The 27,773-nt window shown below is 37.7% G+C and overlaps 1 protein-coding gene across 3 annotated transcripts; it reads right to left on the bottom strand.

Moving 5' to 3' along the window:
• Positions 1-953: 953 nt before the first annotated feature.
• On the bottom strand, positions 954-20,281 carry prkag1 (protein kinase, AMP-activated, gamma 1 non-catalytic subunit). Of its 3 annotated transcripts, none has more exons than XM_079841420.1 (14): positions 20,092-20,253; positions 15,732-15,787; positions 13,624-13,675; positions 13,255-13,355; positions 12,662-12,743; positions 11,370-11,428; positions 11,227-11,272; positions 11,097-11,151; positions 10,887-11,013; positions 10,493-10,658; positions 10,346-10,383; positions 9,814-9,960; positions 4,755-4,854; positions 954-2,211 (listed from the first exon to the last, which is right to left on the bottom strand). In XM_079841420.1, the coding sequence occupies exons 4-14, from the start codon at positions 13,324-13,326 to the stop codon at positions 2,201-2,203; spliced, it is 903 nt and encodes a 300-aa protein (XP_079697546.1). In that variant the 5' UTR covers positions 13,327-13,355; positions 13,624-13,675; positions 15,732-15,787; positions 20,092-20,253; the 3' UTR covers positions 954-2,200. The 3 variants fall into 3 exon arrangements, with proteins under 3 accessions (XP_079697546.1, XP_079697544.1, XP_079697545.1); XM_079841418.1 differs by having other exon boundaries at positions 15,749-15,787; positions 20,092-20,251; XM_079841419.1 differs by lacking the exon at positions 15,732-15,787 and having other exon boundaries at positions 20,092-20,281.
• Between the last annotated feature and the right edge of the window lie 7,492 nt (positions 20,282-27,773).

The following is a 27,773-nucleotide window of genomic DNA, read 5'->3' as shown; positions in this document are numbered from 1 at the left end:
ATAGTATAGGCCACGAGCTCTGGGCTCCTATAAAGGCATATTTATTTATATTTTCTAACTTTTTTGTTCTAATATCAACTAGAAACAATGTTTGATTTATAAACATGTATTTTGAAATGCAAGTCAATGCCAATTGGATAAAGCCAGAGCCAATAGCGCAAGTCTTTGCACTTGGAGACCCCACCCCCTTTTGAAGGTTCTGCCCATAGATATACATAATAAAGGCTAGATGTCTTACGGCGGAGTCTCTAACGTCATCACCGGCGGCCATCTTGTCACAGGCAAGCTTTCTGGCGGGCTCTGTGGTACCTGATGTAAGGGAAGTGATCTGCACAAACACAAATACTCTTATCTCGCTGAAATATTGACAGATTTACAAATGGTTTGGTTTCTTACAAATGTTAATAACGTGGCTATAATTCTGGATGCTTGAACAAATTATGAATAATTATTCATAAGTATGCAGTGTCACAGTTTGAAAGTCGGTAGTAGAAAATTGAGCAAGTTATGGTTATTTAAAAAGTACATGCACCATTAAAACACAATGTTACGAGTGAGCGAGCTGACTGTGACAAGATGGCCGCCATGTGCAGACGTCGACCTCCATTGGCCAGCAGCGCAGACGAGACATCTAGCCTTTATTATGTATATCTATGGTTCTGCCCACTTTTGGAGTTCATGCCCCATTTTAGCGGGAAAGAGTTAATAACTACAGATGCTTTAAAAGAAAAGCGTTTATGGTAAATGAGTCTGAGTAAGTTTGCTGCAAGAGGCAAACTTGCTATTACTTACTAATCTTATGCACAGACATTTTTAGACATGGCGGTATATAATATTAATGTAATATTAGACCGTACCAGCATCAGTTTAATCGTGCCATCTCGGTGAGAATGTTTATAGTGGCGTATCTCTCTTGCTTATTTACCTTCTAACATAAGAACTGCAACAACTTGTAAACTGAATAAATTTGTATTTTTATTGTGCCTTCAATAAAACATCTTTGACATGTGAGAATTAGAAAACAGTTCAGGTGTATTTACATATCCATTATGTGTGCCATAAAAATTATAACAGAAAGAGAAATACCAGCAAACTCTATTACAATCAAATGATTTTCTGTAGCGAGACAAGCTACAATAAAAACAACTAAAGTGTGAGTCATCGAGATGCAAACTGATATTCTCAATTTGTGTTATGAAAAGGGTTTTTTTGGGGGGTGCTGATAATTCCTAAAAGAAATGAATGGACCTTAACTAAAGCAGAATAAAATCAGTAGCAACATTATAAGATAAACTAGAAATGCATAAAAAAAAAGGAGTCTGGCCCAAAACAACTGAGGAAAATCAAAGATAAAGAACTACATTTATCTATGATAACATACATGATAATAATTTTGAGCAGTAATTGTTTTTCCAATGATATAAATATTCAATGACTAATATCAAAAGCCTTTTTCCTTTGCTCAATGTTCACATTGTCAGAGAAACTGGATCAGAATAAAGCGATGAAACCCAGAATACTGTGACGGTTTGTGTCACATCAGTGTGTGTAGTGTAGAAACAGTCCAATCAGATGACATTTTAATCTGGCTTTAGAGGACAAACTTGCTCTTCAATAACAAAAAGCCCATGAGTTAGAAAAACACGCTACATTACCCTGCAAATCCACGTCCAAAACAATAACGGAATGTTTCAGTCTCTCAGTACGAATTCACACACTCGGTTTCTTCTGCGCAAAGTGTAAATCACTATTTCCCGGTTCAAGCTCTGGCCTTTAGGCCTAATTTCTGCGGTCCAGACAATCACATCTTCACCTCAATCTCATCTGCATTTCCAATGCTCGTGTGTTTTCCTTCTGTGAGGACAGAAAAAGCAGGAAACGATGTGAAAGACGGATGTCTCATCAGCAAAAAGAGTGTGCGGAGCGGCATAACTAAAATAATTTGAAGTTGAATTGATATTTCCTTTACCACTCCCTGAAGTGGTACAGAGGGTTTAGGGCTCAATTATTAAAAGAGTTTCTTCTCAGAAAAGCAATTATCTTTTGCACATGTCTCTTTCTTCGCTGGAGCAGCTGGATCTCTGTAAATAAATCTGTGGTGCTTCCTGTTTTTGAGATTGTTGCATATCATAGATGTCCTACTTTTTCTGGAGCACCATCCAGCTCACAGAGAGAAGGAAACTCTTTCACTCCTCTTCTATCAAGCACTGCCTGAGGGGAAAAAGAAGAAAGGAAAAGGCTGTCAATACAGCAAAATAATCAAAACCACACATAAATGAATCGTTCTAACTAACATTAGCTGTAGGGTTTTAAACGAATGCTTACATTTGGAAATTATACCGTCAACTTTAAGGGACATTTCTGTCTTTTTGGCGCTTGACAAGCAATTAATATTCAGTAATATCGAATGAGAGGCATTAAACTGAGCTGAATAAATACGCTATTGTCTTCTGAAGAGCTGATTTACACCTGAAACATTAACACAAGCCCCTTTCACACATATGGGGTCCTATTTTATCGATATGAGCACATGGTCTGAAGCACCTGGCGCAGGTGCACTTAGGGTGTGTTGAATTCACTTTTGCTATTCTAACGACGGAAAAAACAGTCGGTGTGCCAGACGCTTGGTCCAAAAGGGTTGTACCCAGTCTCTTAAAGAGGTGATGAATTGAGAAATCAACTTCCCCTTGAGCCTTTGATATATAAAAGTTCATCGTGATATAAGAATTTCCTGTACGTTTCAGAGATGAAAACTTTCTTGTTAGTCAAAGAAAAGCTTTTATTGACACCAGGCCCAGAAAACGAGAGCTCTCACAATATGTCGACCACTGACGTAATAGGATGCACCGACTCGTGGAGCTAAGCGGGTTGCGCTACCGAGCAATAAACATGACGGTTCCAGCTCACGTGCGTAAGACAATGCGTTTGTTTGCTTCATTTCATCCTCTATTTGAAGTGTTATTGGTTAATTCGTGATCATACTCGGACTTGTAATATTATGGGCCAGGGCTCGAACTGGACTTTTTTAAAAAGCCCAATGTCCCCGGGGCTATGTGTTTTCAGCCTGCCGACGGGCTATCTTAAATAGTGAAATAACATTCCTTTCTTGCGCACGTGTGTGTGTGTGTGTGTGTGTGTGTGTGTGTGTGTGTGTGTGTACTGTTTGCGGTTATATTCACTGATCGGGCAACATTCCAATCAATCGCCGGTGACTGAGAGATGAATGTTTGTGTTTGTTTGATAAAGATATTTTTTGCGAGTCCTGTGAGCGATTCCCCAAACGCTTTCAAAACAATCCCCACATGTACCGAGAGGAGCTGAAGCTCATTAAATATGAAAATATTATCCAATCCTAGCTGTGGGCGTTTACTTCCAAATCTTCAGTGCGGCACGCCCATCAAAACCGACCGTTTTTCAGAGAGCCTCAAAACCAAGGCAGAAAATAGCCTATTACTTATTCATTATGATGTTTCTGAATGTAAAAACCACGCGAATGTCATAAGTTGACCTCAGACAACAGTATAAAAACATTTAAAAAGCCAGTTCATGACACCCTTAATGATTTATGGGTTTGTTTTGGGTGTAACTTGCAATAAACCAATCAGAGTCTCATCTCCCATTCCCTTTAAAAGCCAGTTGCGCTTGCACCATGGAGGATTCGCTATTTACATGATGGAATTTGTGAGCGGAAAGACTGAACGCTTCTCCAGAGAGGAATCCTTTTAATTTTAATATTTAAAAATGTTTGTGTGCTGCGGGTTGGGGCGGGTCATTAAAAACAAAATAAATAGAAAAATTAATGTATGTTGCGTACAATTCCCTATAGCCTATATTAAATATTTGGGAATATACATTTTCATATTTTATTAGGTTCTTTGATAAGGTTACAATACGAAGGCCGTAGCAATGTAACTTGCGTGCTGTCCCCAAACCTTTGGGGTCACGAAAGCGACACGCCAAGCAGCTCCCGCCGCCAGCCACGACAACAAAAACAGAGAAATAAAAAGATGAAGATGGAAGACAAGGTGCGGGAGAAATTGAGGTCAGGAATTTACATAATAAAAAAAAAAAAAAAAGGTCAGGCTGCTAAATCTAATGTTTGGGCCCGGTTCTCAGAAATAGTTGCAGTTTGCCAAGGTGTCAAAAATGATTCTCTGCGTCCCGGCCACAAGTGCATCAAGCGAGCACACATTCAGCTCTGCTGGCTGGGTGCTGGAGTCTAGGCGAAATAGATTAAACAGTGGATGCCACTCTTTTTTTGCACAGCGTACGTAAAAACGCTAAATGAACATTTCTGTGTGAAATTAAACAAAAGTTCAGTGGTTATGTAGCGTAGGCTGTAAACTGTTGGCCTATACAAATCTGAAATAAAAAATTGTTTAGCCTATTAGATGAATACAAACGCTGATTTGTAAATGTTGAAAATGTTTATCATTATCTTGTTGTTAATATGACCTGATTTATGGTTCATATATATTCATAATCGTATGTTGTTGCCAGTTTACAAGGCGATGTTTCCAAGCACTTACAGGCTGAAATAAAGGCTGTTTTCATTTACATAACAATGCCTAGTTTGTCTATTTAATGGCCGCGGGTGCGGGGCGAGGCGGGTTGTAAAAATAGATACAGTGGTGCGGGTCGAGACAAATAATTCCATAAAACAGGGACCCACAGGTTGTAAAAAAAAAGCAGACCCGCGCAAAAACACTTTGCCATGGGTGTATGATAGGGCCCACAGTCTGACCGAGTCTTACCGTCGTCTCCACTGGTGAGCACCAAAGCCTGCAGGATATCAGACAGAGAGACGATGCCTTTCACAACTTCCTGCTCATCCACGATCACTAACCTGTGAACCTGAAAATGAGACCGATCAGTCAGTACGTTTACATGCAGTTATTTTTGAGATACTGTCCGTCCAAGTGCTCATGCGTAATTTCATTTATCAAAGATCAACGCATTTAAAATCTTAAAACCTGCATGTATATATCAGGATCAGAAATGAACTTAACAGGGGTCTCCAAACTCGGTCCTGGAGGGCCGCTGTCCTGAAGAGTTGAATCACACCTGAACACACTAATCAGAGTCTAACTAGGGCCTTGGCTGCGTCGGAAACCTGGAAAATGCTTCGGAGGACACATTTCAAGGCAGGAAGGCACCAAGGCACGTCCGAATCTAATGTTAGCCTTACTTCCTGTCTCCAGAGATCCCTTCATCTGATTTTGAAGGCAGCATATTTGTATCCTTCGCTGCCTTTGATATCCCACAATCCTGTGCTTTCCATTCTGTGACAGTCGAGCTGGGAAACAAAGATGGCGTCCGAAAGTTCCGTTTGCTGGTCAGTTTGTGTGTAAATGTACGTATTTTTACCAACATTTTCTACTTCTGATGTCATTTCTAGCCAGAAATTACTGATGTAGTAATTCAATATTTGTTTAGTTCTCACCAAAGCTCTCTCTATTTTGCTGTAGATCATTAAACGGTTACACTGCCTAAGAAGTTTTTCTGAAATTAGTTTCGTGAGGTGCCTTCATGCATAAAACGCTGCCTGCAGAGTCTGTCTGATAAAGCAGCGAGCCAAAAAGTCACTGCCTAGGTTTTCGGACGCAGCCCTTGTGAGACACTGATTAGCTGGTTCAAGTGTGTTTAATTGGGGTTGGAGCTAAACCCTGCAGGACAGCGGCCCTCCAGGACCGAGTTTGGAGACCCCTGGCCATTAAGATGGAATTGATTTCCAGGGGATTTTTACCTTCGTAAAAGCAATTCTTAGAATGATCTTATTACATGTATCCGTGTTGCCTTAGAGCTGCAATATTATGAAAAAAGTAATTGTTGATGATTGCTCTTGATATAGTGATAATAATAATAATTATAAATGTTGATGTATAGAAAGCATATAAAAACATTTATGTGTTTGGGGAAACAGCATGTCATATTCTGGCTACACAGACAAAACATGTCAGTCCATGACTTCCATCTAATGCGAGTTTCACAAATACTCCTGTAATAATAACGGAAGCGGTGTACACAGCGAAAATTAATCTCTTACATCATATCTGTACTTTGCTGTTTATTATCTAAACACTTCTGATTGGCCATTACATTCAAAAGCTCAACAGAAACATGGTTGTAATTCTCAATGCTGCAAAAAAGCACATAAAAAAAGGAATCTGATGCAACGATCTAAATGCAGCAAATCGACACTTTTTGTTAATTTTCACATTTAGATTTAGTTTAAAGGGTTAGTTCACCCAAAAATGAAAATTCTGTCATTAATTACTTACCCTCATGTCGTTCGACACCCGTAAGACCTCCGTTCATCTTCGGAACACAAATGAAGATATTTTAGTTGAAATCTGATGGCTCTGAAAGGCCTCCATTGGCACAATGCACGGTTCATTCTCAAGACCCTTAAAAGGTACTAAAGACGTCGTTACAAAGTCCATCTCACTACAGTGGTTCTACAATAACTTTATGGAGTGACGAGAATAGTTTTTGTGCGCAAAAAAACCCTAAATAACGACTTATATAGTGATGACGATTTCAAAACACGGCATCATGAAGCTTCGAAGCGTTATGAATCAGTAGTCGATTCAGCAGTTTGGATCGCCAAATTTCAGCAGTTTGGCGGTTTGACACGAGATCCGAATCATCATTCGACTCACTGATTCATAACGCTTCGAAGCTTCATGATGGCGTGTTTTGAAATCGTCATCACTATACAAGTCATTATTTTGGGTTTTTTTGCGCACAAAAACTATTCTCGTCACTCCATAAAGTTATTGTAGAACCACTGTAGTGAGATGGACTTTGTAACGACGTCTTTAGTACCTTTTAAGGGTCTTGAGAATGAACCGTGCATTGTGCCGATGGAGGCCTTTCAGAGCCATCAGATTTCAACTAAAATATCTTCATTTGTGTTCTGAAGATGAACGGAGGTCTGACGGGTGTCGAACGACATGAGGGTAAGTAATTAATGACAGAATTTTCATTTTTGGGTGAACTAACCCTTTAAGAGATTGCACTTTGTGCATTGGAAGCACTCAAATGTCTGTTTTGTATAGCTACCTCTGTAAAACAGGAAGTTATTTATTCATTTTTTCAGAAGTTGTAGCATATTCCTTTTGTAAAGCTACAGAACTTGTTTGACCCTTTAACTGTGCAGGGACATTTTGCCCACTTCTTGAATTTGTAGGCCTTTTTATTCATTTTGGTGGCATTTTCCCCCCAAGCTCCAGTCAACCATGTAAGTTTTGGGTCAGTAAGATTTTTTTTAAATAAATGAATACTTTCATTTAGCAAGGATGCATTTATAATGTAACAAAATATTAGGGGTGCTCCGATTGATCGGCAACCGATCTCGATCGGTCGATAATCGCTTTGGGATGATTGATCGGCGGTCTCTAAAAAGGCCTATCTCATGCTGACGACACATAAAACCCACACCTGCCGTGAGAGCTAGGGCATGATATGCAGCGACACCGTCTCATTCTCTTTCCAGCGCGGGTAAAATAATTATAATGCTGAAGGTGAGGTACAATTCATATTTCTATATTAAATAACTTACGCAGTCATTTGAAAACTTTCTGTGGTACGCAAGTTCACAAACAGCGCGCGTGAATCACTGCATGCGCGCACTCTCTCTCCCTTTCAAAATGCTCAAATGGCTTCACATCAGCGCATCGCATGTGCACTAAAATCGAGCTGCTCAGTTGACACAGGATTTGCGACTTTGCACAATCAAGGCAGTGTCGCATCGTCACTAAAGTTTATCATTTGCATTTATTTTTAAGTCTTGCCAGTGTTCAAACCGCACTCGCGCTCACGGTCTACACACACACACACACAGGCCACCTCACAAAAAGCTTGCGAGTACAAATTGCGCTGAAATGGTCAGATACACACAAATGTATACTAAATGACCGTCTTGATGAGTATGCACGTAAACCCCGTCGTGACTCACGAGTGAACGTTTGTGCAGCTGCATGTAACCTATCCGTGTTCGCTCTTAAAGTGACAGCTGTCGAATAAACTGCTGCTGTCTCTTAGTTTCTCTTTGTCTTTGTCTTTGTTTGATAAACCTTTATGACACTCACTGCTCTTGAATGACTAACTTTTGCAACCTTAAGTGTAAGGATTAATCTAATTTAATTTATTCAGGGAAGACCAATATTAATTTACATTTGATTTCTTATTAAATGTCTTTAGTATTTCTTACCTCAATACTAATGTTAAACCTACCTGAAAAATTGTTTAAAAAAAAAATGCACTGCATGATCAAATATTTAGGTGAGATAATTATATACATTTATTATATACATTTATTTGGGAAAGATGGCCTACAGTAGCCTTAAGTTATCTCATTTTCTAAAATAAACACTTGGTGGTTCTTCAAGATCTTAACTCAGTTAATTTAGAGTTAGTTTCATTTCTACAAATGGTGCAAACTTTGCAAGATTATAGATAAAAGATTGCCATTCCCCTGCCATTCTGTGATCGGCAGTGATCGGCAATCGGCAGATCATGATCTTGGTGATCGGTAATCGGCCCCAAAAATGCTGATCGGAGCATCTCTACAAAATATTACTTTCAAACAAATGCTGTTCTTTTCACCTTTCTAAAGAACAAGCATCATGGTTTCCACAAAAATATGAAGCAGCACAACTGTTTGCAACATTGATAATAATCAGAAATGTTTTATCACATTAGAATGATTTCTGAAGGATCATGTGACACTGAAGACTGGAGTAATGATGCTGAAAATTCAGCTTTGCATCACAGGAATACATTACATATTAAATTGCAATAATGATGCTGTTCTAAAGCATGAGAGACTTTCAAAAACATTTTTAAAAAATCTTACTGACCCCAAACTTTTGAATGGTATATATGCAATCATGAGCAAAAGGCTGGGGTTAAAGGGTTAGTTCACCCAAAAATGAAAATTCTGTCATTAATTACTCACCCTCATGCCGTTCGACACCCGTAAGACCTCCGTTCATATTCGGAACACAAATGAAGATATTTTTGTTGAAAGCTGATGGCTGAGAAAGGCTTCAGATAGGCCTCCATTGGCATTCAGTACATTTACACTCACAAGACCCATAAAAGGCACTTAAAACGTCGTTACAAAGTCCATTTCACCACAGTGGCTCTACAATAATTTTACAAAGCAACGACAATAGTTTTTGTGCGCAAAAAAAAAAATCAAAATAACGCCTTTATCCAACTTCCTCCACGGCGCATGCGCGAGAATATTTTACGCAGATCCGGCGTTCTGACACATGGCGATTTGTTTACAAGCAGAGGAAGACGCGCGTGTCTAAGCTGTTGAATTCTACATTGATCGTGCTTTAGGTCTCTGCGTAGTTCTCAAAATGGGGTTAAAGTGTGCATTTCATGGATTCCCGAACCCCGGCGCTAAGTCATATTCTCGCGCATAATGGAGGCACACACGGAAGACAAGAAGAGGTTGAATAAAGGTGTTATTTTGATTTTTTTTCCCGCACAAAAACTATTGTTGTCGCTTCTTAAAATTATTGTAGAGTCACTGTGGTGAGATGGACTTTGTAACAACGTTTTAAGTGCCTTTTATGGGTCTTGTGAGTGTAAATGTACTGAATGCCAATGGAGGCCTATCTGAAGCCTTTCTCAGCCATCAGCTTTCAACAAAAATATCTGCATTTGTGTTCCGAAGATGAACGGAGGTCTTACGGGTGTCAAACGACATGAGGGTGAGTAATTAATGACAGAATTTTCATTTTTGGGTGAACTAACCCTTTAATTCACATTACGTCACACACGCGTGTTCCTCACCTCAGCCTCCACCAGTCTGTTGATAATGGCCTCTAGGGTCTCAGTGGCTCGGCAGGTGAGCACTCCCTCAAAATACTGCGAGCGATGCTGGAGGGCTTTAGTCACAGTGATGTCCAGGTTATTGTACGTCTTCTCAGCTGCCAGATTCTGTGTGATGATATGGAAACCAGATTGAGACACAAACACACAGAGAGATACAACTGTGTAAACTCACATGCATCATGCATTTTGAAAATGTGTTGTCATTGTGTATGTGTGTGTGGTTTAAATACTTTACTTTCAGATCTTAAATTAAATACATAATGTAAAAAACAGCATCATGAGCATGAGATCATCTACCGCAGTGGCTGCATTCACTCAAACTGATCAATAAGACAAAACCAGAGGCTTTAAACACACAGTAGCAGCTGTGAATCCAATCGAACCAACAACATCATCACACACACATTCAATAACTTAACTCAATTAGAGAGTGGCTCAATGTCCACTGTTGTGTAGTTAGAAACCACAGATATAAAAACACAAAACTTACTATAACATCAAACTTGGAATAGATGTCAACCACACGTCCTGTCGGCATAAACGAGAGGGAGAAACAATGATCACGTGAGAGGGGAAGAAAAAGACAGATTTGCAATTTTTAATATACATTTTTTTTAATACATTTACTACCACTCACCATTTTCATCCACCACAGGGAGGGCGGACACTCTCTGATCCACGAAGATGCCCAGCGCGGAGTAGAGCGGCGTATCGGCGTGAACCACTGCGATGTTGTGGAACGTTCCGATGTTCAACTCCTCCAGCGTTTGAGACAGAAACTCAGGTTTGGGGATTTCAGATATCTGGAAGAGAATATAAACATCGTCATAAACAGGAACTCTGTGTTTCTAGAATGAAAGCGCAATTTTTAAGTTGCACTAGTAGATGAGTAAATAGGAAATTTAGCAGTTGCTCCATTGCAGATGTGACAGAATTACAGCAACAGCCCTGTGACAGAGCATTACCAAATCAATTAATGCCTATACTTCATTTCATGCGTCACACGTGAGCGTGGACTAGGCAGGACTTACAAAGAGTTTCAGGAATTTGAGGATCCTCTTGTGTGTCAGGATGTAGAGCGTGTTTCCTGTTAGAGGATCAATCACGGGTAATCTGTGGATCTTGTGCTTCAGTAGAGATGAAACTGCATCATATAGGCTGAGACAGAAAGAAAAACCTCAGGCATATCACATCTCGCCAACAAAACCCATTCAGTCAGCCTGCACCAATAAAACTCTTACCTGGCATTGGGCGATATGCTCACGAGAGGCTTGAAGGAATCTTGCAAGTAGAGCTCTATAAGAAAAAAACAACAGATCAGTCATAGGCTCACATTTACATCATGAAGACGCATAGAAACACTATCCCCACCTCTCCATGTCTCTATTTTGTGCTCTTCTAACTCATATATCTGGACCTAAAACAGAGAAAAATGCATGAGATCTTTAAAGATTCCTATTCCTCAAAATAGGAGAATAACAGTCTTAACGTGAGTAGTGAAGACAGAATTTTACCAGAGGAGACTTGTAATAGCGATGAAGTATATTTATGAAATCTGTGATGGTCAGCATACCTACAATAGGAAAAAAATATGAAAGACATGCATACATTGAATCAGAAATACTTGTAAACTTTTATTACAATTAACTACTGTGAATTCATTATTGTAAATGTATTATTTAATTGTAAGTATTTATATCATAGTAATTTTTAAGTAGCATCAATTTAAAAAACTGTAAATAATTTAAAAAAAAAATACATATATTTAAAAAAATTGGCAGAGGTGAAATACCCCTTTAATATGTTGCATTATGCAAGTTAAATATATTGTGAAAGCCCTTTAACTCTCTGGTATTGTTCAAAAGTGTCAAAAGTGACAGAACACCTGAAATGTTACTTTTTTTATTTTCAGCAAAAATCTACATAATATTTTTGTTCAATAATATTTTTTATTTTAAGATAATTTTATGTTACTAATTAATTTTTATGTAATAACTATGATACATTTTTTCCCATTGAATAATTTTTCAATTAAGGCTGAATTTTAATGTGAAAATAGAGAATTTATTTTCTGAAGGCAATTTTTGAAGGCAGATTAGTTTCATCTGGTGTGAGTAAAAATAGAAAAACATCTGTAACACCATGGTGTAATCACTAGATTCCTATATAGCTCTATATAGAGCAGCTTGTTTTATTCATAGAAATGTACTTTGATTAGGTTGTGGATTTGGACATGTACTTAGACATTCTCAAAGATAATTTTTTTTTCTATGTTTAGATATTTTTTAGTTAGAAATGCTGATTTGAAGTGTCAGTTTTCCCATCAACTTTACTACAATCAAACCTGAACACAGAGAATGGCCTTTTGTTACAAATAACATCCCGGTTCAATACAAATTTTGTATTTTGCACTCTTGATACTTTAGAGTGCCCCCCCCCCTTCACTGCTGTGTGCTTTTTTCTGCATTGTGGCTGATTTGTAGATTGTAACCCCCCAAAATTGCTCTCTTTTTTCATATTTTTTGTATTTTCCAATAATTGCCTATGGTTGTCTTCCGAACAACACAAATGTGACTATTTTTACGACCATTTAGCTTTTTTGAATAAAGAGCACAATTTTTTGTGGTCACATAGAGACTGCCACAAACGTCACCGCAGTTTCATACTATTCCTATTAAGTAGCGATTTTTAAAAATTAAAAACGTTTTTTTTCTCTGTCTAAAATGACTGAACAATGCCATCAATCAACCACAATAAATTAAACACAATTTTGATACATTTCAAATTTCCAAAAAAGCTTACTTACCAACAAAGCACTGCTTCTTGCTGTCCCAGAGAGGCGCTGCTCTCACCCCATTAGACACTAGAGCAAAGAACGCCTTCTTCACCTGGTAACCATACAACCACAAATTAACCAGCAGGCAGTTGGACAGTTTAAATGTCATGAATGTTGACACAAATTACAGAGCAAATATAACCAATCCCTAAAGTCAACATCATGAAATCAATACTGACCCTTATTTCTTAATGCATGTGCCTATTAATAATTATTCGGTTCACAGTATTCCAAATAAAACATTTTTTTTAGTTAATCTTCTATCAAAAAGTACTAACTTGTTCTTCTTCTTAAACAACCTAGCATTTCTGCTAACAACACTTATAATATAAATAATGTCATAAACAGCCAAAAGGCTATAAAGGCATAGTTTATTAAATGCACATTCAGTGTATTCTGGTATGGTAGGGCTACTTTACATTATCAAATTAATTCATGATAAGTAAAATCTAGTGCTGGCCAACATTTTTTCTTGTTTCACACAGATATGTCACATATGGAAGTGAATTGGTTGTAAACAAAGTTGCAAATTTGACAACATTTGTCTTCTTCTGAGTTCCCACCTGGAGAGAAGTGTCAAACACCACTAACTTTGAGCTGGTGGGCACCAGGTCATAGCAGCGGTGGGATTTCATGAAGCGGGTGTACACATTATACTCTGGATCTGGTTTGATAGAGAGGGAAAAAATGTTTTGCTCGAAACTGCACTGCCAAATCATGAACAAGCATTAAGACACAACCAACGAAAATATGAGAGAAAAAGTGTCAGAGAACAAAGTGTCACTGGATCATATTTCTGTTGTCACTTTAGTCTCAGATTTCACTGCAAACACTGAAGTCAAACCCCTGCTCGGATCTGCCTTCAGATCTCGCGCGTGAGCTGCAGGTGATCGCAGGACTACAGTCTCATTTTTATTTATTCACATTCTTACCCTCTGTGTACGCCTCCTTTTTACCATCCAACTCATCTAGAACAGCAGGAACCTGAAAAACAGATTTTAAATTGTAAACATTCAAAACTTTTGGTTTTCCCTTATAAATGTGATCATTCTTCTGTTCTCGCTGATTAACAATAAGCTGAATTAGAGTTGTTATACTAAACTGAGCAAAAGGCTAAAATGTGTGTAGAAAATAGGGGTGTGACGGTTAGTATATAACCGTGAGACCGACGGTTATAGTTAAACACCGTCATTAGAACTCTATAACCGGCAAAACCGTGTTATTAAAATATTTTTTACAAACATAAAAAAAAAAAAAAAAAAAAAAACATTTTTTAGATAGGTTCCCTCAGCTGACGAGGGAAACGGAGGCGGAGTTAGTGGTGCTTCGGAGGCTGCTACTGCTGGAGATGATTCGGGAGAGGTCTGTGCACCACCCCCTACCAAGAAGAGAAATCTTGGAGATCTCCTTAAAGGGTTAGTTCACCCAAAAATGAAAATTCTGTCATTAATTCCTCAACCTCATGTCGTTCGACACCCGTAAGACCTCCGTTCATATTCGGAACACAAATGAAGATATTTTTGTTGAAAGCTGATGGCTGAGAAAGGCTTCAGATAGGCCTCCATTGGCATTCAGTACATTTACACTCACAAGACCCATAAAAGGCACTTAAAACGTTGTTACAAAGTCCATCTCACCACAGTGGCTCTACAATCATTTTACGATGCGACGACAATAGTTTTTGTGCGCAAAAAAAATCAAAATAACACCTTTATCCAACTTGTTATTGTCTTCCGTGTGTGCCTCCACGACGCATGCGCGAGAATATGACGCAGATCCGGCGTTCGGACACATGACCCAGAAGCGATTTGTTTACAAGCAGAGGAAGATGCGCGTGTCTAAGCTGTTGGATTCTACATTGATCGTGCTTTAGGTCTCGGCGTAGTTCTCAAAATAAGGCTTAAGTGTGCATTTCATGGATTCCCGAACACTGGCGCTACGTCATATTCTCGCACATGCGTCGTGGAGGCACACACGGAAGACAAGAACAAGTTGGATAAAGGTGTTATTTAGATTTTTTTTTTGCGCACAAAAACTCTTTGACACAAAAAAATTGTCGTCGCATCGTAAAATTATTGTAGAGTCACTGTGGTGAGATGGACTTTGTAACGGCGTTTTAAGTGCCTTTTATGGGTCTTGTGAGTGTAAATGTACTGAATGCCAATGGAGGCCTATCTGAAGCCTTTCTCAGCCATCAGCTTTCAAAAAAAATATCTTCATTTGTGTTCCGAATATGAACGGGTCTTACGGGTGTCGAACGACATGAGGGTGAGTAATTAATGATAGAATTTTCATTTTTGGGTGAACTAACCCTTTAATAAACAGAGGTCTGAAATCTCTGCCCCTTTACCGATCAGAGCGCGCGCTGACACAGAGTTAACCCGCTATCTCCAAGAACAACCAATTGACTCTACGGCTAATCCACTAGCATGGTGGAGAAACAATGAAACACGCTATCCGCTCTTAGCAAAATTGGCTCGTAAATACATGTGTATTTGTACTACAAGGCAAGCACAGCATCAGAGCGAGTTTTTAGCACTGCGGGTAACATAGCTACCCCTGTCAGATCGTCACTAAAACCGAGTAAAGTGAACATGTTGGTGTTCCTGTCACGGAACTTGGAAGTCGAAAAAGATTAGGAATTTAAAATGTCATTGCACTTTTTTTGTTTCCTGTATTTAGTTAGTTTAATTAAGGTATTATCACAACAGTTGTTGTTCGACTTTTTTCTTTTTCTTTGATAAAGGTATGTAGATTTTATCATTTGTAATTTAGACCTAGGCTACTCATTCATTTTTATGCAGCTCTTATAGAATTTAAGTAGCATACTTGTTTTAAAGGATTAGTTTACTGTGTGTGATTTATTTAAAACAAAGCATGTTCATTGCAAAGGTTTTTTTTTTGTTAAGGATTAGTTTACTGTGTGTATATAAATAGAAGTATAGGAAGTAGCTAATCAGTGTCTGCTCGTTTATTCAAACTAAGTTGTCCTATAACAGACGAACATCAACCCCCCCCCGACGACGGTTATGTTACGAACCGTCACATTTGACTCACATCATAACCGTCATCACCAATTCTGAAACCAGCACACCCCTAGTAGAAAATACATATTAGCCAGAGAAGTTAACAGAAGGACAGTTCTGGTCGCTTCAAAGTATTCAAGTTCTTAAACACTGATTAACTTTTGTTTTTGAACTCCAGAGCTTAAGATAACTAAGAGTTTCACTTCAAATCCTTAAATCTTTTTCTCCATGGACTAGTTTACTTCTTTGCCTTTTAACTGACCAATAACTAAGAAAGCTGACAGGAATCACTGAGGAGATATGGGAATCTTGTCAACTTACTAGCAAAACTTAAGACAAAATAAAACTGCAAATCTAGTGAATAAATAACACGTAAACTATTTTTATACTGTAGCAAACTAAACAGCAATAAACTTGGTAACATAGAACTAATGTAACAGCAGCAAACTTGTTAACATGGTACTAGTGTAACAGCAGTAACCATGTTAACAGTGCTAGTGTAACAGCAGCAAACTTGTTAACATGGTACTAGTGTAACAGCAGTAACCATGTTAACAGTGCTAGCGTAACAGCAGTGAATGTGTTAACAGTGCTAGCGTAACAGCAGTAAATGTGTTAACAGTGCTAGCGTAACAGCAGTAAATGTGTTAACAGTACCAGTGTAACAGCAGTAAACATGTTAACAGTGCTAGCGTAACAGCAGTAAATGTGTTAACAGTACCAGTGTAACAGCAGTAACCATGTTAACAGTGCTAGCGTAACAGCAGTAAATGTGTTAACAGTGCTAGCGTAACAGCAGTAAATGTGTTAACAGTACTAGCGTAACAGCAGTAAACATGTTAACAGTACTAGTGTAACAGCAGCAAACTTGTTAACATGGTACTAGTGTAACAGCAGTAACCATGTTAACAGTGCTAGCGTAACAGCAGCAAACTTGTTAACATGGTACTAGTGTAACAGCAGTAAACATGTTAACAGTACTAGTGTAACAGCAGTACACATGTTAACAGTACTAGTGTAACAGCAGTAAACATGTTAACAGTACTAGTGTAACAGCAGTACACATGTTAACAGTACTAGTGTAACAGCAGTACACATGTTAACAGTACTAGTGTAACAGCAGCAAACTTGTTAACATGGTACTAGTGAAACAGCAGTAACCATGTTAACAGTGCTAGTGTAACAGCAGTAAACGTGTTAACAGTACTAGTGTAACAGCAGTAAACTTGTTAACAGTACTAGTGTAACAGCATTAAACTTGTTAACAGTGCTAGTGTAACAGCAGTAAACATGTTAACAGTCCTAGTGTAACAGCAGTACACATGTTAACAGTACTAGTGTCACAGCAGTAAACATGTTAACAGTCCTAGTGTAACAGCAGTAAACATGTTAACAGTACTAGTGTCACAGCAGTAAACATGTTAACAGTACTAGTGTCACAGCAGTAAACATGTTAACAGTACTAGTGTTACAGCAGTACACGTTAACAGTACTAGTGTCACAGCAGTAAACATGTTAACAGTACTAGTGTTACAGCAGTACACATGTTAACAGTACTAGTGTCACAGCAGTAAACATGTTAACAGTCCTAGTGTAACAGCAGTAAACTTGTTAACAGTCATAGTGTAACAGCAGTAAACATGTTAACAGTACCAGTGTAACAGCAGTAAACATGTTAACAGTACTAGTGTAACAGCAGTAAACCTGTTAACAGTACTAGTGTAACAGCAGTAAACATGTTAACAGTACTAGTGTAACAGCAGTAAACGTGTTAACAGTACTAGTGTAACAGCAGTAAACATGTTAACAGTACTAGTGTAACAGCAGTACACATGTTAACAGTCCTAGTGTAACAGCAGTAAACTTGTTAACAGTCATATTGTAACAGCAGTAAACATGTTAACAGTACCAGTGTAACAGCAGTAAACATGTTAACAGTACTAGTGTAACAGCAGTAAACATGTTAACAGTACTAGTGTAACAGCAGTAAACGTGTTAACAGTACTAGTGTAACAGCAGTAAACATGTTAACAGTACTAGTGTAACAGCAGTACACGTTAACAGTACTAGTGTAACAGCAGTAAACATGTTAACAGTACTAGTGTAACAGCAGTAAACTTGTTAACAGTCATAGTGTAACAGCAGTAAACATGTTAACAGTACCAGTGTAACAGCAGTAAACATGTTAACAGTACTAGTGTAACAGCGTGTAACAGCAGTAAACATGTTAACAGTACTAGTGTAACAGCAGTACACGTTAACAGTACTAGTGTAACAGCAGTACACATGTTAACAGTCCTAGTGTAACAGCAGTAAACTTGTTAACAGTCATAGTGTAACAGCAGTAAACATGTTAACAGTACCAGTGTAACAGCAGTAAACATGTTAACAGTACTAGTGTAACAGCAGTAAACCTGTTAACAGTCCTAGTGTAACAGCAGTAAACATGTTAACAGTACCAGTGTAACAGCAGTACACATGTTAACAGTACTAGTGTAACAGCAGTAAACATGTTAACAGTACTAGTGTAACAGCAGTAAACCTGTTAACAGTCCTAGTGTAACAGCAGTAAACTTGTTAACAGTCATAGTGTAACAGCAGTAAACATGTTAACAGTACCAGTGTAACAGCAGTAAACATGTTAACAGTACTAGTGTAACAGCAGTAAACATGTTAACAGTACCAGTGTAACAGCAGTAAACATGTTAACAGTACTAGTGTAACAGCAGTAAACATGTTAACAGTACCAGTGTAACAGCAGTAAACATGTTAACAGTTCTAGTGTAACAGCAGTAAACCTGTTAACAGTACTATTACAGCAGTAAACATGTTAACAGTACTAGTGTAACAGCAGTACACGTTAACAGTACTAGTGTAACAGCAGTAAACATGTTAACAGTACTAGTGTAACAGCAGTACACATGTTAACAGTACTAGTGTAACAGCAGTAAACCTGTTAACAGTCCTAGTGTAACAGCAGTAAACTTGTTAACAGTCATAGTGTAAAAGCAGTAAACATGTTAACAGTACCAGTGTAACAGCAGTACACATGTTAACAGTACTAGTGTAACAGCAGTAAACATGTTAACAGTACTAGTGTAACAGCAGTAAACCTGTTAACAGTCCTAGTGTAACAGCAGTAAACTTGTTAACAGTCATAGTGTAACAGCAGTAAACATGTTAACAGTACCAGTGTAACAGCAGTAAACATGTTAACAGTTCTAGTGTAACAGCAGTAAACCTGTTAACAGTACTAGTGTAACAGCAGTAAACATGTTAACAGTACTAGTGTAACAGCAGTACACATGTTAACAGTACTAGTGTAACAGCAGTAAACATGTTAACAGTACTAGTGTAACAGCAGTACACATGTTAACAGTACTAGTGTAACAGCAGTAAACATGTTAACAGTACCAGTGTAACAGCAGTAAACATGTTAACAGTTCTAGTGTAACAGCAGTAAACCTGTTAACAGTACTAGTGTAACAGCAGTAAACCTGTTAACAGTACTAGTGTAACAGCAGTACACGTTAACAGTACTAGTGTAACAGCAGTACACATGTTAACAGTCCTAGTGTAACAGCAGTACACATGTTAACAGTACTAGTGTAACAGCAGTAAACCTGTTAACAGTACTAGTGTAACAGCAGTACACTTGTTAACAGTACTAGTGTAACAGCAGTACACATGTTAACAGTACTAGTGTAACAGCAGTAAACCTGTTAACAGTACTAGTGTAACAGCAGTACACGTTAACAGTACTAGTGTAACAGCAGTAAACATGTTAACAGTACTAGTGTAACAGCAGTAAACATGTTAACAGTACTAGTGTAACAGCAGTACACATGTTAACAGTACTAGTGTAACAGCAGTAAACATGTTAACAGTACTAGTGTAACAGCAGTACACATGTTAACAGTACTAGTGTAACAGCAGTACACTTGTTAACATTGCACTAGTGAAACAGCAGTAAACATGTTAACAGTACTAGTGTAACAGCAGTACACATGTTAACAGTACTAGTGTAACAGCAGTACACCTGTTAACATTGCACTAGTGAAACAGCAGTAAACTTGTTATCATACTAACTTAGTGTAATGGCAGTAAACTAGCAGCACAGAACTAACGTTAAACCGCAGGAGAAGTATAACTGGCTTCATATGAATAAGAAACACTACATGACACTATAGTTCCCCCTAATAATAACACTTAACGCTCAATCTCAACACTTTAATCGCTATTAGTCATTTTTGAATATTGTTGCACAATTGAAGAAACCCCGCAGTTAGTTTAACTGTCTCGGTGTCATTAAGGCAGACTGAATCTGTCAGATCAACTCTGCCTCCTGAACCTGTTAAATCTCACACTACTTACACACTCCATGATCCATTCACAGTGTGAAGACACGTGATGTTTAAATCGATCTCTGAACGCGAAGATGTAGTTTAACAGCTGAAATGGTGTTTAATTCGTTTCTGGAGCCGCTGCTCGCGTACAGATTTCTTCCAGGATGAGGAAGACCGCTCCGCAGGCCGCGACCGGATGTGACGACACACACGTGTGCGCGCTTCTCCTCCTCCATCATCATCATCATAAATACGTAATCGTAGATAATAATGTATTAATCCCGCTAATAAACTGGCTATAAATATAGAATTACATAAATATGATTGGCATAACAGCATTGCAAAATATTTATGATTAGTGCATAATAAAAAGTATTATTAATAATAAAACATCTCGACCACGTAGGCTATAGCACTTGACAGATACACTTTTTATTTATTAGATTTGTATTTATTAGATTGGTATTTAATTTGCCAGTATATACAATACAAATTATAAAAGTATAACGATTCAAGTAAATAATAGCGTTGTCAAGGCAACAAAAAAGCTACCGTTTAAACATAATTTTGAACATGGCAGAAATGAGACCAAAACGCAAAAGCAAAATACATGATAATCAGCAGGCTAAGAACAGACAAGAAACACAATCAACAGCTACATTAACGAATCTATTAATTACATGTTGTAAACATTAATATACAGTATCATGTCTATAAATGCTATTGAAATGTATCAATGGCCCTGTCATCCATCAACTGCATTCATATTTGCAGAGGACAGCATCAGCATGGAACTCAAGTTTCTCCTGAAAGATGAAGTGTTTGTGGATTTCTTCAATACATGTTTAAGTCTTCCAGTAAGATGAAATCTTCTGTCTGCTCCTCATCTCCATGCCTTGAATGTGCAGCTTCTCCTGGACTCATCCTGCATGTCGTCCTGTTTTTAGGTGTTTGGACAAACCCCTCTCTACATTCTCAAAGAAAACAAGTGGCTAATGTGGCCAAACGTGCCCTTTGCTCAGGTAGGGTGTTATTTATAAGAATATGAACTAGACCACAATAACAGTTGTTTATGGAAGGCCATTTCTGCCACATAAGAAGAAGAAAAAAAATCATGCTTTGGTAAATCATGCTTAATTATGATATTAAACGTAATGATTATGACATCCTAAATGATATTTTTGAGATCAAATGTCGAAATTATGGCATAACGAGTCATGATTATGTGATAAATGACAAAGTTATAATTCAAAATATTAAATGATGACATATTAAGTCATAATTTTGACTTTTTGGTCAGTTATGCCATACTAAGTCATAATTATGAGATAAAAAGTAATAATTATGACAAAATAAGTCATGTTGGTATGACATTAAGACTACGTAATTTTGCTGTCATAATTAAAAATGTGAAATAATGACACACTAAGTCATACTTATAAGATACTTAGTCACAATTATTAGATGAAAAGTTAAAACCATGACATTCTAAGTTCATAATTTGACTGTCATAAATACAAATATGAAATTATGACAAACTAAGCCATAATTTTGACTGTTATAGTTGTCATAATGAGTCATTTTGACTCATTCATAATGTTTTGTAAGTTTTAGAATTTTTGATAAATTATGACACGCAAAGTCATAATTATGAGATAAAAACTCAAAATTATGACATACTAAGTCATACTTTTGACCAAGTCATAATTAAAAATATGAAATTATGACATCCTAAGTCATCATTTTGACTTTTTGGTCAATAATACCATACTAAGTCATGATTATAAGATAAAAAGTTAAATTATGACATACTAAACCATTCTGACTAATTCATAATCAAAAATATGAAAGTATGACATACTAAGTCATAATTATGACAATTATGAGATATTAAATAAAAAAGTAAATATTTTGACTTTCAACGTCATTATTATGACTGTCATAATTTTGAGATTTTATGTCATAATTATGACTTATTAAGTCATAATTTTGACCTTTTATATCATAATTTTGACTTTGTTTGCCATAATTTACTTTTTAAGTCATAATTAAAAATTTGACCTTCATAATTTCAACTTTTTCTGTTAACTTTGATTATCTTATTATATTAATATAATTATCTTATCCATAATTATCTTTCTTATGTGGCAGAAATGGGCTTCCATATTATACTGGGCAAAACATTTAACACATTTTACTGTCAGGTGAAGCCCTCAGAGAATACGACAGCTATTGTTCATCACACATGCGCCCAAACACCAGCGTGTCAGGTTCCCTGCTGTGTGAACATTCATACTCCACCATCAGATGTCCACTGCTATCTGCAGCCGGCCCTGACTGCCGAGGGTCAAGCTGGAGGTCCTTTTTAGGTCTTATCTGAGAGCCCAAGGCCTGGTGGAAAACAGCAGATGCTGGATCTGTTGTAACATGAAATGAACTTCACAGTTATTGAACTGAACTGAATCAACACCGAATAATAACACTATTGTCTTTTTTTAGAGCTGTTTTGCAGCAGAATTGAATTCTGTTTGCATCATTGATCATTATTTTCATGTTTATCACAGTAAAGATGATTTGAAACGATATGCACTGTATAAAGCGCTATATAAATAAAGGTTACTTGACTTTTATGACAATCTCAAAATGACTCTCTCTTGTTTGTATTGGGCAGACGCATCCGAGGAGCCAAAGCTCATGACAGAGAGTGATATCATAACAGCTCTTGCTCAAGGTTTTGTAAATGATAAATATTTGACCAAAAAGTCATCTTTGTTCACTGAAAAAAACTTGCTGGTACGTTTCACAAACTATTACAAAGAAATGGCAAGTAACACACTGAATTAAATGCGAAATTTTGAAGCAGAAAATCTGAAATTGTATTTAGTACAAAATTACTTCAATAACCTTTGTTTTATTGATTTGAGATCCTGCAATAAGCATCAATGAAAGCAAGAAAATCTGGCACTCATTTGCATTGATCAATCACCTGAGAGTGCATATATATTAGTTTTTTTTAACAAAACTTTGCCATGTTAGTTCATTGTAAAAGTGAAAGCATGCAGCTGTTACTTTTAGGAGTTGAATACATGATTTGACCCTAAACATTTGTTATTGTGTTGGTTGAATCTCTCAAATGAATTAATATTTTTGACTTCAGCACATTCTCAGATTTTTGGACATGCTGTTAAGAAAAACAAAATTCTCAAAGGCGTTAAGTGTCATCTATTTGTACAGATATCAGTGACTGTATGCAAACATTGTGTTATATTGCATGCTTCACGTCCAGATTTGCCTGTATCTAAAAACCCACGGTTATCCAGAACAAAACTCCCAAGAAGGACACCACTGTTTTTGAAAAGCCATCTACAAAACCCAGGTTCTTATTTGGAAAGATGAGTTTAAAGCTATATTTGTGGGAAGAATATTTCTTAAAGCATTTTAATTATCTCAGGGTAAATGATTTCTTGAGCTGAGACTAAGTTGTCTGTGTTTTCTGATGAATTCCAGGTCATTTGAAGAGGCCATCATAACAATTCACTAGCCTATGAATCATTTCAAACAGTTTCTGTGAGAGCACGGTGCGGATGGAGAGCTGCTCTTTATACAGGAAGCAGAAGCTCTGTGCTCCGTCGAACCCAAGCGACAGAAGGCTAAAATCCGCGCCATCGTAGACAAATTCTTTCGAAGAGAAAATCCCAGTACTGCTTTTGTTTATGGATATAATTACACTTTTTCTAATTCAATGTTAAAAGAATAGTTCACCTCATGGGCGTCGGAACCATTGTATGTGGGTGGGACAAGACCCACCCACTTTTTACGATCAATGATATTGGACCCACTCACTTTTATTGTCTCTAACATTCAGCACATGTCTGTTTACCTACCCCTAATCGATAAACACTTATTATTAAACACATGTTAAATGCTTTATTTGCACTTTTCTAATATTTTCTTAATTTGTATTGAAAATAAATGCCTTTCCGATTTGATATGTGATGGGAAAACGGAGAAGATTGATATCGGCGAAAGCCGGACTCGAACCGCGAGTCGATTACTGGTGTCAAAACTAGATGCTGTGCATCTTACCCCTACACTACAGTCGCTCTCAATGATGTGGCGATTTACGTAGTTTTGTCTTTCTGACCTATACGTTTACCAAGTAAAGCGGTATATTTGTACTTAATGTAATTGGCATCTACTCCAGTAAAACATTTCTGAGGACCCACCCACATTTTTTTTGCTTCCGACGCCCATGGTTCACCTACAAAATTAATAACCTGTCATCATTTACTCACCCTCACATCGTTCCAAACCTGTGTGATTTTATTGTATTATTTTATTATATCTTCATGGGAATATAGGCTATTTGGCTGAAAATAATTTGGTGTAGAAATAATTTTCACTCAGAAATTGCTGGTAAATTTCACAAACAATTACAAATAAACGGCAAGCAACACATTTTGAAAAAAAAAAACATTTTTCCTCTGATTCCTTGGCTCAAGTAGCCTGGTTAAAACCAGACCATTCTCAGTAGTAACTGAGTTATGGTCTGGCAAAGCTTCATAGACAAATCATTTCCAAAGGGGCGTCACCAACGGGCGTCGCTCAAATGCCTCTCGGCACAATTGGATAGACCTCAAACCAATCAGAGCGATGAGGGAGATGACGTATGCAGAGCGACGGAGAAACATCTGAGACTCTGGCCGTTTCTCAATATGCGTTCTTGTCTGTACTTGTGTTCTCAAATAGGAAATGTCCCCGGTTTCCATTTCAGAAATCTGGTCACTTTACCTAAACCACATATTAATGTTTAATATATTATTTTTAAAATGTAGGCTAAACGAAAAGAGGCATGGTGTTTTATACTTCGTTTTATTATAAATATATAAGATGTAGGCCTAGCTATGCGTTGCCTGAACCACATTCGTGTGGCTATTATTATGTTTAATTATTATTATTTTTTTTTATGAAATGAGGCAGTGGTGTTTTTTATGACATATTTCGTACGCGAACTTCTGACTCGCTTCCGTGACTTACCAAGTTTGACTCCGGAGAATGAACTCCCGAGGACGGGAGAAAACTAGTCCGCCTAGTCTGCTAATGGACAAGCAGCGTTCTTGACAGTATCACTCTCAGTATTTGACATTTAATTCACACTCAGTATTTGTATATGTAGTGCAGGCAATGCATATTATCTTCAATGCATGTTTATAACAAAACGAAATATAAAAAACCCAGCCTCTTTTCGTTTACATTTAAAAAAAACACACACACACACACACACACACACACACACACACACACACACACACACACACACACACACACACACACACACACACACACACACACACACACACACACACACACACACACACACACACACACACACACACACACACACACACACACACACACACACACACACACACACACACACACACACACACACACACACACACACACACACACACACACACACACACACACACACACACACACACACACACACACACACACACACACACACACACACACACACACACACACACACACACACACACACACACACACACACACACACACACACACACACACACACACACACACACACACACACACACACACACACACACACACACACACACACACAATAGGCTATGATTATCACTGTAATAAATTAAATATGACACAAAACACAACCCAGTCTCTTTTTGTTAAATGTCAGTTTATGCGTGATCATCCATAGCAATCATAAAAGTATAAGTAAAAGGTATAAGAAGCTATACAATAAATAAAGCAATTCAGTCAAAGTCAGCGCTAGGAGACTACAACGGTAAAGTTTAATATCTTAAAAATATAAAGTTATGAAACTTCACTTTGCCCTCAGACAAAACGTTCTGTCTAGGAACAAATTATAGATTAATGAGAGCAAAGATCAGCCGTTAGATCTACACAAGACGAGACGGTTTAACCACTACAGAGACATCAGAGCCAGCGGCAGACGGCAGAAGGACTGGCCGAGGAAAGGCGCCTCTCGGCGGGCTCAATGATCAATTGAGCGCCGCTGAACCACTGGCGCTCACAACTCCGAAAACGGCAGATAAAATTTTAAAAAAGGCGCTCTCTTTATAAATAAACCACATATTTGAGCTTTAAACAACTACATTCACGCCTGAAAAGGACTTAAAACTATATTTTGTAAAACATTAACACTACCAGAGGGCTCTCGCTAAGACCCATTCGTTTAGCCACCAAAGGGCCAAGCTGGTATCAGACTTTTGCCGAATCCAGTCAGTAAGACAGCGATAACATCTTTATAGATATTAAGGCTTCGAGTGTTGTTCTTTGCTCGGGTTTTAACGAAAAGGAAAAGTTTAAATCGCTTAAAACAGACGCGATAGCTGATTCGAAAGAGTGACGCTCCACAGTAGCGGCAAATCTGCTTCAATGTCGCTGCGCTGTCGTCATCGTCTAAAGCCCGCCCCAACGTTTCTAATTGGTGCCGCGATTCTATTTCTAGGGTTTAGAAATGGGTTTGAATGGGGTCTTTGCCAGACTACTTGCAGAGCAAATCTAAATTTGCCGGAAGTTGTCTGGGTTTTCCCAGGCTATGGCTCAAGCCGATTTGATGATTCAATCGTCCTATGACGCCATTTTTCAGATAAACGGTCCATCTGGTTTGTCTGATTTTCACCCAAATTGGCTTCAGACCATGATGGCAAAAAGTTATTAAAAGAGTTTTGATAAACCCAACCGTTCTCAAATAACATGCGAGCGAATTTGGAGAAGAGCACAGCGAAATGTACTCAAGGCTATATCTCTGCAATGCTTAAGCCTATTGTATTTTTAGCGTAACTTTTAATTAATGCAGCATGGCCGTGTCAAAGCATACAATTTTCTCATATGGCCATTTTGGGTGTCTGCAATTAAAATTTTTGCCGTACAATTTATTTTATTGACGCATTAGCGTATCATTACGAAACTACGTTCAGACTCTCAATTTTTGTGCATATCCGCAAGTGTGAATGGCAAAAAAACACATGAAATGTGGTTTTTACAAATAGGCGTTCAAATTGCGCAAATTGAAAATGAAAATTGAATAGACGCCCAATGGAAACACACCAATTTTGCAAAATTCCCATATATCGCAAACAAAGTGTTTATGCTTGCATGAGGTGGTTTTTCAGGCAATTCGAAAAAAGGAAATTTTTGCAAAACTGCAATGGAAAAGTTTTTCCGCATTTACAGGTCACCTGGCCTACGTAAAGATGTATGGCCTACGTCTTTACAGATGACGTGGACAGAATTAATATAGAATTACAGGAATATTGGATTCTAAACAAAGAAATGCCACATTATCACGAAGACCTTGAAGCAGATATGTGGGAGAAACACCCACAAACACCTCATACGTGATGCTCACAAGTGTAAGGTGCTTTCCTTGCTATTAATGCTTGGATAACATGCCTACGTCTCCGATTAAAAATAATGGCTAGTGCGGTGGATGAGATAAATAAACCTACCAACATCCGTGGCATCATGTTTGGAATGACTTACCGCGCGAGAAAAAAAAAAGACGTTTTAGTCGGATAACAGCGGTTAATGGAAATGCTGTCATTTCGCAATAGTTTTTTATTGACATTTACAAAATATTGCAAAAGTTTTGCGCAAATCTGTGATGGAAACACGACGACAGCACAAAATAAA

The sequence above is a fragment of the Gobio gobio genome, assembly GCF_949357685.1.
Source record: "Gobio gobio genome assembly, chromosome: 17".
Taxonomy (NCBI): Eukaryota; Metazoa; Chordata; class Actinopteri; order Cypriniformes; family Gobionidae; genus Gobio; species Gobio gobio.
The sequence above is the reverse complement of the archived record's forward strand: the minus strand, read 5'-3'. Positions and strand labels throughout refer to the sequence as shown.